Raw genomic sequence first — 17,666 nt, 5'->3', positions numbered from 1 at the left:
AAGAATTACATATAAAAAGCTGAATTTTCTTTATAAGGTAGTGCTCAAAAAGTCTTTGAAATCAACAGCAGTATCACTGGGCTTCCAGTCTGTATTGACAGACACCTTCTATCTCACTATATTTAATTTGCCTGTTGCATGAATATTAGGTCAAGAAGGAACCCTTGAGTATTAGATGTAGCCACAAACCCTAATATTAAAAACAAATTTGCTGCATGTCCTTGGAAGAAAAGTGTGATTTAGACAAGCTTTAATACATAAACCTGTTTGCTGGGAATTATTCAATAAACTATATATGTGGATGACAATAAATTCACAATCTCTATTATTTGCTAAACCAGCTGCTGTTCCGGTTTGTTCTCTAAGTGTCGGGTACTATAAATAATGCTGGAAATGTAGTGCAGAACTTGGTTGTGGAAGGTTAAAACAACGTATAAACGAGGGAAGGGTCTTCTGAAGGTTTCAGCTGCTGCTTTGCCTCTTCCTGATCCACTCGCTTTTCCTCACTTTCAGCCTCTCTCTCACAGATCCCATAGCTAAGACAAGCAAACAATTTTAGATAACCCCCTGCATCACGTAATAGACACTTGTTTCCGTCAAAGCGCAGCTTACTACAGAGTCTCCGTGGGTTTTAATCACTTAATTAACCGGAGGATTGTTTTCCAGAGCTATCACTGTGCCGCTGGAATTTCTCAATCCCTAATGAACGCCCGGCTGCTTAAACCTCGGCGGACGCAGGGTTTCATGGACTTAACGGGAACCCTATCTTCTGCCGCCCCCACCCCAAAATCCCCCTTGCCTCCTCGGTGGCGGCTGCCGAGCTGGGCTGGGGGCTGCTTTTCCCCTGAGGGTCTGAGCCCACCGGGGAGGGGGCAAAGTTGCCCTGCCTTGGACGGGCAGCGGGGAGCGGAGCGGGGCGGAACGGGGAGGAGCGGAGCATCGGGAACTCCCCCGCGCTGGGCCGCGGCCCCCCGGGGCTGCGAGGGGCGGAGCGGGGGCAGCCGGCGCGCCCCTCCCCCAGGGCACCGACGGCTCCGTCCCGCTGCCTCCGGAACCCCGCGGGAGCGCGTCGGAGGGAAGCGGAGTTGGGTCCGGCGCTGCTCGGCGGGGAGGACCGGGAGGGCGGAGGCAGAAGGGGATAAATATCCCAGCGCCGCTGTAACCGGGAGCTTTCTGCCTTTCCTCCTCACCCGCCGCTGATATCGGGCTCCCGGCCTCCGCTCTGTCCCCGGGGGCAGCGGGGGAGAGCAGCAGAGCCTCTGCCGTGCCTCCCGGCGGTCCCCTGCTCTGCGGAACATGCCGGGTCGCGGCTGGCGGCGGCGGCGGGGCCGGCATCGCGCTCCCCGGACATGAAGCGGCCGCCGGGAGCTCCAGGTAACGTTGCCCGGAGGGGTGGAGGAGCAGACATCCCCTGGTAGCTGGGGTACGGCGGGCGGGCAGGGTCCGGAGGGGCAGAAGCCATAGGTAAGAGGGATCGCTGGAGCCGGAGCTTCAGGACTTAGTTCGCCCGGAGCCCGCCCAAGCTCTGGCTCCCAAGTCATCCCTGCAGCGGGTGGGGGAGACCCCGGTCCCTACCTCCGCCGCGATGTGGAGCGGCTGTGGCCGAGCCTGCTTGGGGCAGGCAGGCGGAGACCCCTCGGTGTTTGGGGGATGGTGGGCGAGACCAGGGGACGGAGCGGTGCCAGTGGGTGCCCCTGCTCCCACGCCGGTTGAGCCTGCCCCGCCGCTGGACTCGCCGAAACTTTGCCCTCCGCCTACCCACGGTAGGGATCGGGGAGCTGCAGCTGGCAGTCTACATCGAGAGATTGGCAGAAGTCCTCCTCCGTGGTGTGCAGGGGGGTTTCTCTGAAGTTTAGCCCGTCAGAGAAGCCTTTGGAGGCGGTGAGGATCCTACGCTGGGCAGCTAAACTTTCATAAGATCTGGCATTGCTTGGAGACTGGTAACCGATACTGTAACAGGCACTGCAGCTTATCATTGCCATTTTTTTTCTTAATTATTTGCCGATCTCCTTAGCAACTGAAGTAATTTGTAAGGTTTAAACTAGGGTGTAGATTGATTTTCAAAGTAGCACAGCAAAAAGGATGCATTGTTGTTTCACTGATGCGCATTTCCCTCGTATGCTCTGAAGAGGGAGAAGAGCTGTGGAGTGTTGAGTTCATGTACTGCCATAGACTGCTGATGATAAGTCCTCCTCAGGATTTGTGGTACATAACCCAGTTGCTTATCTCTGTCTCAATTTTCTTTAATCCCACTGAGATATCCTGGGTGCAAAAAAAGTAAATAAATCTGTCTTCAGAGGAATTCAGTCCTTGGTGAGGGATGAGTGGGAGAAGATAGTTCTAGCTGGCTAAGGTTACGAGGACAAATTAATCTGTAATTCAACACTATTGAGGTCTGGCCAGGTGCTTGCCACAGGGACCATTCCATTTGCCAGACTGACCTCAGGATCAGCTTGCTTCAGAGGTGATGTACATCCATGTTTGCATCACTGTTAGGTCCTGCATCAGGTGTAGCTTAATCCAGTACAATAAGTTATTCCAGTGTATCAGTATATCACCCACATGTAGTTTACCAGCAGTCTCTGCTCTCTGATCCATCATGTCACTGAATCCCATGGGTTACTATGGGTGGATAATAGTCAAAAACACTGAGCACAGCTGTCAGGCAGATTTGATGCAGAGAGAGAGAGTGCCTTTCCTGCTCAAGGCTGCTAAAAGCAGAATGTAACCTGGAGATAGGAGTGAGGTGGCCATTATGGGAATATATCTTCTAACAGCATCCCATATCCACACAGAAGGAAAGGAAGTTCATGCAGACCTTCCTTATAAGTGTAACCTCTCAAAAGATCAATAATGTAAGATGCCACCAGTCTGTTTGTAATTAATGGCTCTATCATGTACTTAAGCAGGATTCATAAAGTTAGGATTAACAGCATTAATAATTGTACTTGTGTAATATTATTATTATAAATTAATAAAACCCTGTTCTCACGGTTGCTTTTTGTTCTGTGTTCACAATGAAAGCTTTGTCAAATGCCATGCAGAAAGAAAAGAGGTTACTCTGAGAAAAAAATGGTAACACCTAAGCCATCACTGTTCCATTTCATGTCTTGTTATGTTTAATACATACATAAGGGAAAGAGCTAGATGTAGAAATGATTGGAACAGTCTTGAGGGTGGACTGAGATATTGAGTATTTTCTAGTGTTCGAGGTCTCTGGAATGTCAGCAGTATTCCTGCAGTAGTACAGGGAAGTTGTGTGCAAAACATTTGCATTTTCACTGTGCAGAAAGTGCCAGCCAGATGTGGGACTCTTTGCATCACCAAGACACAGAAAGATGCTGCTTCTACTCTGAAGAACTTCTCAATCCCATTTGTTTACATTGAAAAGATTAATGGTAATGTTTGCAAAAGCATTCAAATGACTCTTGCTCTCCAGACCAGTTCATGGCTTAAGTTAAGAAGTGCGGCACATAAAGGGTTTTTTAGCAAAGTCTCATTGGGAGAGGTAGCTTAGTGTACTGCTTTCCCTGGAAGAAACAGCAAGAAACCTGAAGGTACCTACAGGATAAGAGAAAACTCACATACAGATTATTAATGTAGCATTAATATGAGAACCCAGAGAAGAATGTTTAGGACATTAGTTGATCTCACAGGGACAACTTATGGTGAGGATGTTTACATATGCCGGGCATTCCCCTCTCCCATAAAGACTGGGAAGGAAGGAGAAGTGCCAGCTACAGTCATAATATTTTTACTCTCATCTCAGCACTTTTTAAGATCAGTCCTTCCCAAACTCAATAATTAATAGAGGTTCTTTATTTTCTAAGTGTCAAACCAGTGACTCTAATATGTTCCTTATTTTTTAACAGTCACTAGTGCACATTATTTGATCTCTCAGGAATTCTGTGGCAGAGGCCAGGATACGTTTCAGTTCTCAGGTATAGGTGTTTACTGAGGTCAGTGTAATCACCTTTCTTTTCCCCAAGCTTCCATGTGCAGTGTAAGAAGAGGTTTTGGGAGAAGAAAAAAAAAAGTGTCCATGTAACTAAGGAGTGAATATAAAATTTTAAATGGCACAGAAAACCTTAATTCTGACATTTTCTAATTTTTGAGCACTTGACTTGGCAGTCTTGCCACTCTTTTAATAGAGCTTGTGTGTATGCAGACACCTAAAGCTATTGTATATATAAATTCTCATGAAAGGTCAATTATTCCATGCTTCTGTCTTCAAATTTCTTGTTTTAATGGGTCATTAGAAGCTTCAACTCTTTAGAGTTATAGCGTATCTTTTACCACTTGACTTAAGATTTGTAAGCAGAAGACAGGAGCCTGCCAGATTGGCAGAGGCTTAGAGAGGAGGGGAATAAGGAACTGAGGGGGAGTGGAAATTAGTTTATTTCATATTTATCAATTGATTGCATAGATAATTTTAGATTTATAAGAAGCAGATGCAAATTCTTCAGAGAAGTGCGTGCAAAGGTTCACCTTCTCTTGCCTCTCTTCCGCTTCATCCTCTTCTTGCTTTTTACACTCTCTCCATCTGCTTTTCCAGTTTTATGTGCCTTAACTGACTTCTGCATCTTCAAACTACCTCCTCTTCAGTTGCTTCATTAGTAACAATGATGATGCTCCACTAGCATTCTCCTCCCTTGGTTTTGTCCTTCCCTCCCTATGCATCTTTTAATCCTCCGTTTCCTTCACTCCTTTTCTTTGACTGCTCCTCTGTCCTGTTGTCCTTCACCCATTAGGTCTCAATTTTAATGATTTTTTACTCAAGACTGACCCTTTCTCCATCATTTTGCCTCATCAGTGAATACAATGACTTTTTTTTCCTTCTGCTTCTTTCCATCTGAGGTTGCTTCTCTTCTCGGCTGCCCACAGGCAGTCTTCCAGCTCCTGGCCACAGCCACCACCATCAGAGCAGAGTAGACATTGTGGCATTTGTGCTGCTCAGATATTGTACCAATGAGTGGGTGAGATGGAAGAAATGGGTCTGAGGTTAATCTGTGGGAGCTGAATGCTTTGAGCTGTGATAGGGTGGGCATAATCAACACGTATGGATTCACTCAGGAATTGTCTGACAAACTCTAACAGATATCCAGGGAGAGCAAAAGTGAATAGAAATGTTCATTACACTGTGAAATATATGTATGTTTTCTTAGGAGGCAGGTAAAAAGCATACTCCTTGGATTCCCTAGTGTATCAGTAGTCCTCCAAATGTTACATCTGTTCTTTAAACCATACTGACACTAAAATATTCTCAGAAAAGGGTATGTTCTTGCCATCCGAGTATGAACAAAATATTTTTTAATTTACAAAGTTGTGGGAAATGGCTGAATCATTGTTTCTGAAAGTTTCCAAAACTTGCACCTCAGGTAGTCACCAGGCATGGAAAATTTCCTCAAGAAAATATTTTTGCAAAGGTAGAAGTGACAGATAATAAAATATTCCAATTGGACATCCTGAATAGACTGTTGCTACCTGAACTATCAGTTACCGATTCTTTTTTAAAAAAGGAAATTAAAAAAAAAAAAAAAAAGCAAGAGGTTTGTATGACATTTAAAGCTAAGTAGACTGAGAAAATTTTTTACTTTAAAATGTGTGACATTTTCTGTTTGGGAAGAAACACAGGCTGTAGCTGCTCCCCACTAGGCAAGAAAATAGCATTTTTGGATGTGGCGTTTTCTTTCTGGTACCACCATTTTTTTGTCTGGGTTTGTCTGGAAACAGGTAGGAGATGCCATTGCCCAGTCGTGTTCCACAGAGGAACAATTCTGGTTTGTTTTTTGGGGGGTTTATTTTGTTTTGTTTAATTCAGAAATTACATTTCTTGACCCAAGACTGAAGAACAGTTGCATTGGTTTTGGAGAGCAAAAATACTGTATCTATAGAGGGAATATTTACATGAGTACTGAATTTCATTTTGACATAAAACCGATGTTCAGCTTGCATCAAGTAAGAGCAACTAGATTTTATAATTATCCATATGTAAGAGTAAGGATTAATTCCCTATATTTTCCAAAAGGTATGCATAAAGCATCAGTCAGGGCATGAATCGTAAATGTTAACGTGCTGTACCTCTATCCCTCTTTTGACAGCAATTAAAGCAAAACTAACTGCACATATAATCTGTGGCAAGGAGCACTGGGAAGCAGCTAAGAGACAGTGACAATGTCTTTAAACTGGCAGACAATTTCTACCCAACTTGGAGTTCTAAGAGTGAACTGCAAAGGACTGGCATACTTCTTGGTCTTCACAGTGAGCATCTGTGGCAGTGCCTGGGGGATGTGTCCGACTGCCTGCATTTGTGCCAGCGATATCATAAGCTGCACCAATAAGAACCTCTCTCGGGTGCCAGGAAATCTCTATAAATGTATGAAAAGGCTGGATATGAGTTATAACAGAATCGGGGTTTTAGAGCCTGAATGGATCCCAGTGCTGTTTGAGAAACTGGACACTTTAATAATCAATCATAATAGTATTAACAACATTATGACTGGAAGCTTTTCCACAGCCCCAAATCTCAAGTACCTAGACTTGTCATCCAACAGCCTGAAGACTCTGGGCAGCCCTGTGTTTCAGGAGCTGGGGGCACTGGAGGTTCTCCTTCTGTACAACAATCAGATAACACAGATAGAGTCTTCAGCCTTTGGAGGACTGTACAAATTGCAGAAACTGTACCTAAGCTATAACTTGGTGTCGCATTTCCCGCTGGACTTGTACACTGGAAGATATAAGCTGACAGACCTTGTGTTGGTGGACATTTCCTTTAATCGCATCAAGTCAATGCCTATTCAGCACCTGAGTTCAGTGCCAGCCAAACATCTTAGTGGAATTTATCTTCATGGCAATCCATTTTATTGTGACTGTATGCTCTACGCCATGCTAATCTTCTGGTATCAGAGGCACTTCAGTTCGGTGGTGGACTTCAAAAATGAGTACACCTGCCTGTTACAATCAGACCCTAGAGGTAACAGTAGACTGCCTTTACTGCATGACAACTTTCTGAATTGCTCTGAAAGCACTGTCAACAGTTCTTTCCAAGCCTTTGGGTTTATTCATGATGCCCAGGTTGGTGACAGGCTGGTTGTCCACTGTGACAGCAGAATTAGCGATGCCGGCACACACTTCGTTTGGGTTAGCCCGGACAATAGATTGCTGGAGCCAGACAGGGACACTGACAACTTCAAGGTGTTTCATAATGGCAGCCTGGAGATAACTGATGCCCAGCTAGAGGACTCAGGACTTTATTCCTGCATTGCAATAAATAAAAAAAGACTCTTAAATGAAACCATAGAAGTTAGAATAAATGTTAGTAATTCCACAGTGAACAGGTCCCATGCTCATGAAGCATTTAATACAGCTTTTACCACCCTTGCTGCCTGTGTAGCCAGTATTGTTTTAGTACTGCTGTATCTCTATCTGACCCCCTGCCCATGTCAATGTAAGGCAAAAAGGAGGAAGAGGAAGCTTAACCAAAGCAGTGCCCACTCGTCCATACTGAATTCCACACCACCGCAAGAGCTGCCAGCTGACGAAAGGAAAGCTAGCACTGGGAAACGAGTGGTTTTCCTGGAACCTGTGCACGAGCCAAAACACAGTCAGAATGGGAAAATAAAACTGTTCCCTAATGACAATATCATTGCTGAGGGTATCTTAAAAACTACTCGAACAAAATCTGACTCTGACTCCGTCAACTCTTTGTTCTCAGATACACCTTTCATGCCGTCTGCTTAGTTTGCTGCCTGTGTTTGTATTGTACAGTTATATTTCTGAATCCCTCCTTTGCTTGTAGCAACCATCAGGAAAAATAAATAGAGAAAATGTTTAAAACAAAAACTCTTGTCAGTTTTTGAACTGTGTCTCTCTTGTGAGTGCAGGGCCATGCAACAGTGGTACCTTGTTTGGGAAAAGCAAACAGCATGGCAGTAATGTGAATGTCTTCAATGCAACCTTAGTTGTGGCTTTTGCTCTCTGGGCCACACACAGCAATCTCTCACGCATGTTTACCAGCACTTTCCATGCATACAGCTGCTTCTTCAGAGGCAGAAGCTGACCTCTATACAACACTTGTTTTATATTCACTTGTGCTGATAACTCAGCTCCTCTACAGTAAGTGCAGAAGCAAACTCAGATGGCTACTGAGAAAAATTCTCAGGCTTCCTGCAATTTCTTTCACAGACTCAGTAAAATCACTAGGGGAAAGAGGTCATGGGTTTTATTGGACTGATCAGAACAAAAGGATTTGCCTAGCAGCATGGAGTAAATGCTTATGGCTTTCAACTGATAATGTGTTTGCCAACAAGTACTTGAAAATTTTAAATGGGGTCATTGTATTCACTTTATTCAGAACTTAGTCATGGGATTACTCATGAAAAGTTAAGTGGTTGTATTTGCTTATAAAGAGTGACACATAATGAAGACAGATAAAGGTTAAGACTTTACCTTTGCAGTTGCCTTACACAGAGAATGAAAGCTGTCAGTCATGAGGATGCAAGCTCACCAGCAGTAAATCATTAAACTGCATAAGTGGGTTGATTATAATCAGTTGTCTTAATCTCCACTGCTTGCTGTACACTTTACATCACATGTAGTCAACGAACCTGCTACCATCACCAGAGCTCCTGTTGCATCTTAGTGGTGGGTGACTTCTCTTCAGAGGCAACTTCATGAAAAAAGGGAATATTTCAATAAATTCTTCCAGTGTCAATTGGTTCCAACTGTCTTATAAATTTTTTTTCCTGAAGACGTTTCTTAAAAGAGGGAATACAGAATTGGACAAAGTCATGAAAATAAAGGCTTTACATACCGTGATTTCAGAAAGCACAGGGGTTTTTTAGAATTGGCCCTTATCCCATATATACTACTTCTTTCCTCACCCAAAGTTTGTCAAAGTTTCTGAACCTAATAAAACTGATCTGGGTAGTGATCATGCAACACATGTTGAAGTCTTGTGTTATTATAATGAGCATACTGTTCTGTTCATTGTTTATTTTTCTATTATATTTGCCTTTGTTTGTGGTTTGGATTTTTAATTGGTTTTATTTTTTAAGCTTACTTATGTTGCGATAGACTTTGCCAGTCTTTCACACATTGATTAATAACAACTTCAAAGGAGTTTTACAAGGAATTACAGCTTACCAAAGAAGAGTAAGTGAAGCATGTTTGTTGTGTTCTGTCTTTGAGGAATATATGAGATGGGTAAAGGATAAACAAATTCAGAATCAAAGGGCTACATGGCATGGCAATTGCAATTTATTTTTGAGAGGTTTACTATAACAGCTACTTGTACTTTTTTTGTGAATTTTTTGTGAGAGGTATGTCATCATGCTAAATCTTACATCTAGCTGAGTCAAAGCTATCAACAATTGATTTGCTACAGAGAAACCCTGAGGTAGCTAATTGTTTGAAAGCAAGCTATTTGGAAAACAGATTAGATCAGGGAACAGGGTTGCTGTGATGTGCACAAAGTATGTGGAATTAGAAAGCTGCTGGAGATTTTAATTAAGATATTTAGACAAACAAGAGATGAAGTTCTTTTTCTAGCCAGAGGATAATGAAGATTTAGGAGAGAAAGATGACATGGGGTTTCACGTGTTTATTTGTACATTTATCTGTATAAATTTAAAAATGGCTTCTGCTGTCAAATCCTTTCATACAGCTCTTTCTCTCTTTTGTCTGAGTACATATGTTAAACCCTAATCCATATATTTACATATCATGGCTTGGCTTTGCAAACAAAGATTTATGAAGGGCTCTCCCCACGCTTGCTGCAAGCTCCCTGATGCCTGCTGAGGCCAATGCGGGACAGGCAGTACGGCTGCAAATGGCCCAGCAGAAAGTCTCCTGTCAGGGGCATGGTGAAAAAAACAGTGGGTGTCTTTGCTAAAACAAGTAACATAGTTGAGCCATCTGTCAATAAGGCAAAGGTTTAACACTGTCTCCTTCTCAAAGGAGGAAAAGATTTTTATTGAGAAGATTCAACTAATCTGTGTGATCTCTGTGTGCTGTGGGTGGGTGTCCTCCGTGTCAGGCAAGGAGATGATTGGTGACTTGGGGCCAAAGAGCTGAAATCATGCTGAGGCAAAAGTCTGAAATGGAGAGGCAAATACTCCCAGAGAAAGTTATACAGATCAGATTGCGTTCTGTTGCCATATGTGAGGTTAAGTGAACCCGATTTTGGTGTTTACACAAGAGCACTGAGGGTCAGTTCTAGATCGGGCTGCAAAGGCTGTCGGTGTGGCTGGGGGGCAGGTGTACTAATCTCTGTAGCAGCTACAGCTGAGCAGGTGCAGCTCACTGATGTTTGCAGTGCAAGGCAGTGGCAATGCCTGTCACACTAACCATGCATATTAAATCTGCCTGGCAGTCCTGAATAAAACTCGACAGATCCTGCAGCCTGCCTTCCACAGGGCTGCTGTCTTGCAGCAAGAGCCGAGGGATCAGTGGAATCAGAGTAATCCTGCCAGTTGACTACAGAAGCAGAGAGGTTTTCTGAAGAGCAGATATTTACTGTGGTTATTAACTGGCTGTATTTCACTGACTGCTTCGAAGTGTAAATAGTTGTGACTGTGATTAGGAACAAGGTCATAAAACTGAGTCTTTGGAAGCAGATGTTGACTTGTTTGCTTCATCTTTATGCTAACACAGTCTTGTTAGGTGCAGTTTAGTTAGTCAGTAGGTGCAGTTTATTAAAGATTTTTAAGTCTTTAATGAAAATCTGCAACCCCAGTCCCCTTCTCAGAATGTTGTGGAAAGCCAAGGCAGCTGTTCCTCTCTTCCCACCACAACACAAATCCCCCCAAGGGCTGTGAGCTGTGAGGCAGCTGGCACTGCCTCCAACTCCATGGCTGTGCAGGACCTGGGTGGTGGCATGGGCTGCCCAGATGCCACACCAGTATTTCCAATGCAGTTCACCCTTCATCAGCAGGCCTGTCCTACCACCATGTCATCCCCCTTAGTCTATACCCTGGGTCCCATGTTGCTCTTTCCAGCAACTACCAAAGAGCTGAATTATATTTTTAATCCAGAATGAGCTCAGTTCTGCAAGGTACTTAGTGCTCTGACACCAATCTAACCACTCTTTTAAAATGGGTTTGCTGGAAGGCAGAGGTACTAAACAACTCACAGGAAGTCTCGGGTTGGCCATGGGGTCACTCACTGCCTCTGCAAGATGCCCAGAATGTGATATTATTGCAGCTCAGATAACTGCAGGTGACTTTTGCTCTCCCTTTTCTGCTTTCCAGTTCCTGACACAAGGTCATAGGAAGGGCTCTAAGCTGTAGCTGCATATTGTGTCTTATTGTGAGGCTCCTTTGAACCTAAGTCCTCCACCGTTTTAATGGTGGTGAACAGCTTTCCTCATACTCAAGGACCTGTTGCATCAATTCCAGCTGTCTCACGGATCAAAAATAAGGGTAATGGCTGAGACTGTTCTGAGAGGTCATGTCCTTGCCTCTTTGTTTCTAGTACTGGACATGCCTGCAGGGTGTAAGCATTTGTGGAGTGCATTAGAAATCGGTCGTGTGAGGCCAGCATGAAAACTCTCAGGCCAGCCCAGAGCATAGCAACAGCAACTGCACAACAACTGCATTGTCCCCATACTCCCCATCTGGAGTGGCATGTGAGAAGGGAGGTAGGCCAGGTCTCCTGACCTGGTAAATACCTGACTGCAACCACGTCATTAAGGATGAACATGTATAATGGCTGTCTAGCTGTCCCTCAAAATATGCTGAGCAGCTAACCAGGTGGGAAATTGGGGGTGAACCAAACTTGCCCTTAAGCTGCTGTTGGCTTTGACATCCAGCACCATGTCCTTTTAGCCCAGATATTCACCCTCTGCCAGTTAGACACAGTGGACCAGATTAGTATCTATCTCTCTAGCACCATCAGATTTCTGAGGGCTGCTAGTGGCAGTGTCAAAAGACTAACAGATTATGTAGCTCTTTCTCCTAAACTAGCAAAACCCTTGGCTTAAGTTCTGATTAAAGCATAAATTCTCATTTAGGATAGTACAAGATTATTTCTTCCTGCTGGAATAAATCAAGCTCCTCAGAGTGCTGCTTTACACCGACTGCAGCATCTTCCCAATAACCTCCCATGTCTCTGAACTGGTTGAGAATAAACCAGCCTTTACGGGTCAAAACATTCTATTTTGGTAATTTCTAAAGAAGCACATCAGTGACAGTCCCTTGTGAATGACAGCCAGTGGCCATCCCAGCCAGCAGACATTTCTGCCCTTCTTCATTGAGGCTGAGCTATCACCATTTGGCTGTTTCTATTTCTTCTGTCATAGGTCTCCATGTCAACACTGACTTCCTGAAGATGTTTTCTGGATGTACTGCAGCCACTGTAAAGGATAATTTTAGCTGATTAATTAAAACAGCTACTTCTAAATGACTTCTAAATTATGAGAACTGGCAGTGATAAGTAGTAGTCCTTGAGAAGATGGGATACATGTTTTGTTTACAGATCGAGCAATTAAGATTTTTCTGCCTTCTTTTTGCTCTTTCCAGTAAACAATACTTGTATAATTACATATAGAGTATGTATTTTAAGAATTTTTCCTGAATTTCTTTCACGTGTTTCCATTTGTCCATTAGGGCTCAGATGAAGGTAAGAGTACAAATTTGAGGATGAAGGGTATAAGGGCAAGAAATAATTTTGGCCAAAATTTGCTTGATATTTTAAGAAAAGACTTAACATCTGAGCTCTTGCCTTCAGTGGCTACATGATAAAAATTAAATTTCTTATACATTTACCTAAGTATGTTATTCATGGGTTTTTAAGAGGATGTGGGTGTTAACAGAGTTTTGGCACAAATTCAGGTATGAGAGCAATCCATACAAAATCAAAGTGTAAGAGTATTATTATTTGTTTTTGAAGAAAAGATAACCCAAACTTGCTGGGGAGGTCATGTTATAGGATCATGCATCTCTTCTTTACTTATAGAAAACTCTATTTTTAATATTAAATAACAGATTCAATAAAGACATTTTCTGTATGGTTTATTCTCTCATTATGTTAGGTGGATTTTTTTCCTTATATAAATCTATTTTCCTTTCCTTTGCAGAATAACTTAATTAAATGGGATATTATCTTCTTGTTTAGTTCCCCTAATGAAGTCTACACTTGGTAGGAGACAGTTGGTGATACCTAGAAATTAGGGTAAGTTAGTTGTGGATTCAAGTATTTTCTTTGATCAAACATAGAATCATAGAATATCTTAGGTTGGAAAAGACCTTTAAGATCATTGAATCCAACCATATGCAACCAAATTTAATATGAGATTACCAAATTTAATATGAGATTGTCCAGGCCTGTTGGTCGTTTTCATTTAACTGTAATTTTCTGTCTAGTTTAACTGACTTTAAAAGGCATATTTAAAGACTTTTATTTTTTTAAAAGGTGAAAGGCTATTCATGCAACCTCTTACGTCAGCTTTACTAAACTGATTTAGGAACAATTCTGTTTGAATAAAGCAACTCTGGTGTACAGAGAGGCTTTCCAGTCTGTATGAATATTTCTAATCAGAGCCCATTTCAACTGTACATATTTTCTTGGCAAGCTAGGGCCAAATTGCATCATGCAGACCTTTCCTAGACAAACGAGAAGATGTTTTCTTCAATCAGATTAGCTCAATCAACAAACTCAATTGAAATCCTCATTTAGCCCTTACCACAGATCACGTTTAGAATGCAGAGCCATTATTTTCACCTTTGAATTATGCATGGAATATCACAGCCTGAATATAACCCTCATAAGGACATCAGGAGAGGGTGGGGGAGAGAAAGTGTTTGCTAGAGAGCTGCCTAATGCAGTACACTGCCAGTTTCTGCCCTAGAAGGTTAATATCCCTAGAACCAAAATGCTCACATCAACCTAACAAATCCTAGACAGCCTCTCCAGGAGCAGGTGGGGACTCTGATATCCACACCTTCTGCAGAGCACAGAGCCTCAGCAAGAGTGAATGCTGCCCTTTAAATAAGACAAAATGTCCTCTCAGAGAACCGAAAGGATTTCCAGCACTTTCCCTGGTAGCTTTGGCAATAATATGCCACAAAATAAATTAACTTAGATAAGCACTGCTGTTGCCTGGAGCAGCTCAATTAGCCTTTTGCACTTCGAACAGAGGGGTTTATGGCAGTAGGGAGAGCCTCAGACAGGGCTACATCTGACTTCTGTCTTCTTTGCTCTTTTTACCTGGCACCAGAGTCACTGAAAACCCCTGGGTTTGCTCTATTTTTTTACCCAAGTATTGAGAACAAACAAAATCTTGAGCCTTTCTCCAGGTAGTCCACTATTGCTTAAACATTGGTGGAAGGGATATAAAGCTTTTCTCTTTGTTTTTCATGCCAGAACCAAGATTGTTTCTGATTTAAGCCATGGAGGGAATAATGCTGGTATGGTGGTACCAGTGGTATTAACACTCCTGTATGTCACTCAGGATGTCAGTCAAGGATGAATCCTGCTGAAGGATGCTTTGCAAAAAAGCAGAGGGCATACTTGCTTCCTTGACCTTGTTTTTTTTTTAAGAAGAAAAAAATTTCTTTTTTTAAGAAAGAATTAGTTTTTTAAGAAGAAATTAATTTCAGGCAAGACTGAGCTCTTGCCTGAAATAATTTAAAACCCTATTTTATAAACAAGCATTCTTGAAGTGAATGACATTTTTGTTCTAATTCAATTATTAACTTTGTAGTTTTGGAATGGAAGAACTTTCCCTCTGATTTTTTTCTCTACTCCTTTTTTTGTCCATATACAAAAAGACAGTTGATCTATTTTTTAACACATGTACCTCTCCTCCCCTGTTTATTTTCAAGCACAGATAATCACTGCCTACAATTTAAGCAACATGCTCATGTTGCAGTGAATGATCTCTATGATCCACATGTTATGTAGAGATAAGCCGATTTGTTGAGTTCTGTGTATCCTTTCACATTTAAAAAATAGACTTGGACATGGTGCTGTTGTTGCTACATTTGTGGTTTACAATTACCTTAAAATTTCCTTCCCATTAAAGAAAAAATTATGGTAAAAGCTCAGAAATCCCTGCATTTGCTAACAGTAATTTTTGTCCTTTAAGGCTGTGATGTTTTTGTCTTTTAGCAGTCAATATTAATTCACACATAATGCTGAGTCAGTGTGGCTTTCAACAGCACCTGCTTCATATCAATTGTGAAAACAAGCTGTGAAACAGAAAGGAAAACACATTTTTTTTTTTATGACTAACAATGCTTTGCACATAACAACAAGGTATGTCATAAAATTTTATTCTATGTGGAGTCTGTGTCAACTTAAGAAATGTTACTGGTTCAAAGAAGCTATATTCTTGTCATTTATTCCAGGGGAATTTTATTATAGGATTAGGGTTCTGGCTGTTGGCACTATCATTTTATATTAAAGAAAATTAATTTTCATGGGTGCTCCATCTGCAAAATTGCCATTGCAAAATGCTGTTTGCAGTATTCAGACTGCTTGTGATGAATTCCCAACTCAATCATGTACCTGTCATCTTGTGTAAGTGCCTGAGAGTGATAAGAATGCACATGGCCAGCTTTCCAGCAAAGCCAGACCTGTCTCCTTTTATACTTAGGGGGGAGAAATTGTTGGAAAACATAACAGAATAATCAATGTGCCATGTACAAAGCACATTCATGGGGATTTATATTTGATTCATATTAAAGAAATGCAATAGAAAGAAGCTTTTGAATTCTCATCATCACGAGTCCTTAAAATATTATAAATCTACTGTGCCATTTCTTTAGACTTTTTTTATTCCAATTCTTTATTCTTTTTTTTTTCTTTTTTTTTTCTTATTCTGAAGTATGGGGAAATTTCTCTCTCTCCAGTATATGCAATAGTATCAAGTTAGGCCTATACAAAATACCTTGCTTTCTTGGAATAACTCAGAGTTCTGGGTATATTTCCTGTAGCCCTCCTAAAGTCTTGCTCAGTAAAGCAGAACTTGCAAAAATTATTTTCATCTACTGCAAATAATCACAGACTAGTCTAGTTTTTATTATCAGCACATATATGTCCTCTGCTGGATTAGGAAGAATGCATTTCATGGTGATCATAGAATCATAGAACTGGCTGGGTTGGAAGGGACCTCAGAGATCATCAAGTCCAGCCCTTGGTCCACTACTTCTGTGATGAAGTGTGAGGGGGGCCTTTTTCTAATCAAAATGATATTCTAAAGGCAGAGAGAGATCTGGGGCTCAGAGGAAGTGCTGTTTTGTTTTTTGTTTGGTTGGGGGTTTTTTTCCATGCCGAAGCAGTGAGATTTGGTTGTTGTTGTTGGAGAGGAAAGCCATGGAATTTGTTAAAATAGAAATGCTACAGCAGGAAAGGTTTTGCCAGGTGAAAAATACTCCTGTTTGAGTTAAAGGTGAGAAAATAAGAGTCAAATATCAGAACTGAAGAAAAGCAGTACCTGAACCTTGGTAGGGACCCAGGCTTAAAAAAAAAAAAAAGTCTTATTACTGTCTTAATTATAATTATATCCTTCTCTGTGGAGAACTAAATGATTGTTTGTCATCTCAATAATGAAGGTGCAGATTGCTCATCCCACAAATTTTAAGGCCTTGTCATGGAAGTACTTTCTGGTTATCTTTAATTCTCATCATGTTATGAGTTCAGGCCACTTTTAGCAGAGGAGGTTAATGATGACAGTATTAATCCATGATCTCCCTAAGAGGCAGTGGATAATTGGAGTGATTTGTAAGCATGGCACAGGACTAATGCCCTGGGTGTTTCCTTAGGTTTTTTTGATTTTTAACAGATCTCTTACTACCTCCGAGGCAAAAAATAGAAACTAATAATTAAAAAGAAATAACTTTCAGGAGAGATGCTGAAATCTTGTCACCGAATTAGGAGTGATCAGGATTTTTGTTTTTTCCCTGCAGAATATGAAGTAACTGGTTTAGTTGTGTTCTAAAGACAGAATGTAACATTTTCTCTTTAAAAGATGTATCCACTAAAGGGTGTGATACTGCAGGAGTGTAAGTGTGCTGCTGTCAGATTTTCCAGTTAATATTGCACCTTTTAGTGGGAGAAACATCACACAGTAACACAGGGAAAATCCTGTACATCTCTGGAGCCTAAATATAAGAAATGAGTATGGCTCTGCAGAGTTCCCCAAACAGTCAGTGTGGGAAGTGATGTTCTTGTGGAGGCCAAAAGAAATACAGCTCTTGCAGCTACTAACTGCACCCAGATGGACCAACTGCATCTTTCACCTGAATGGAAAGATGCCACAAATTTCAGGTGTACCAACACAGTGACAGAAAACAAAGTAGGATTAGCTTTATCTTTCTGATAAGGAATGCTGTGAGAGGAGTTTGATCAGAATTGTAGGACTTGAAAAGGGAGACTCATGTATGTGTAGGAAGCTGCAAGCCTCAGCTTATAGCCATTGATAACCACTCTGGAATGCCCTGTAATGCTATTTTGGTAATGCCTGCTTTAAAAATCTGATTCTGAGCATCTCTGTGGAGCTTGATTCATCAGTAGCAGAAAAACATTTTGATTTCTTGTGCAAAGAAGAATTATAATTGTTAGTATTATATTAGGATCTTTCCAGTCCAGTGCTATTTGAATTTATTTCTGCAGCACAGTAAGTGTGGATTGCACTTCAAGCAGAAAATACTTTCACTGAAGGGTAG

The 17,666-nt window shown here is 41.7% G+C and overlaps 1 protein-coding gene across 1 annotated transcript; it reads left to right on the top strand.

The window, feature by feature from the left end:
* Positions 1–953: 953 nt before the first annotated feature.
* AMIGO2 (adhesion molecule with Ig like domain 2) lies at positions 954–7,832 on the top strand. The gene is made up of 2 exons (XM_030458682.1): positions 954–1,374; positions 6,102–7,832. Exon 2 carries the CDS (start codon positions 6,175–6,177, stop codon positions 7,738–7,740), a length of 1,566 nt encoding a protein of 521 aa, XP_030314542.1. The 5' UTR covers positions 954–1,374; positions 6,102–6,174; the 3' UTR covers positions 7,741–7,832.
* Positions 7,833–17,666: the final 9,834 nt, after the last annotated feature.

Source organism: Calypte anna, chromosome 1, assembly GCF_003957555.1.
Source record: "Calypte anna isolate BGI_N300 chromosome 1, bCalAnn1_v1.p, whole genome shotgun sequence".
NCBI classification, from domain to species: Eukaryota; Metazoa; Chordata; class Aves; order Apodiformes; family Trochilidae; genus Calypte; species Calypte anna.
Note: the sequence above shows the minus strand (reverse complement) of the source record. Positions and strands in the feature narration are given on the sequence as shown.

Coding starts and splice junctions, on each gene's coding strand:
- AMIGO2 (XM_030458682.1), top strand. CDS start 6,175: ATGTCTTTAAACTGGCAGACAATTTCTACCCAACTTGGAGTTCTAAGA.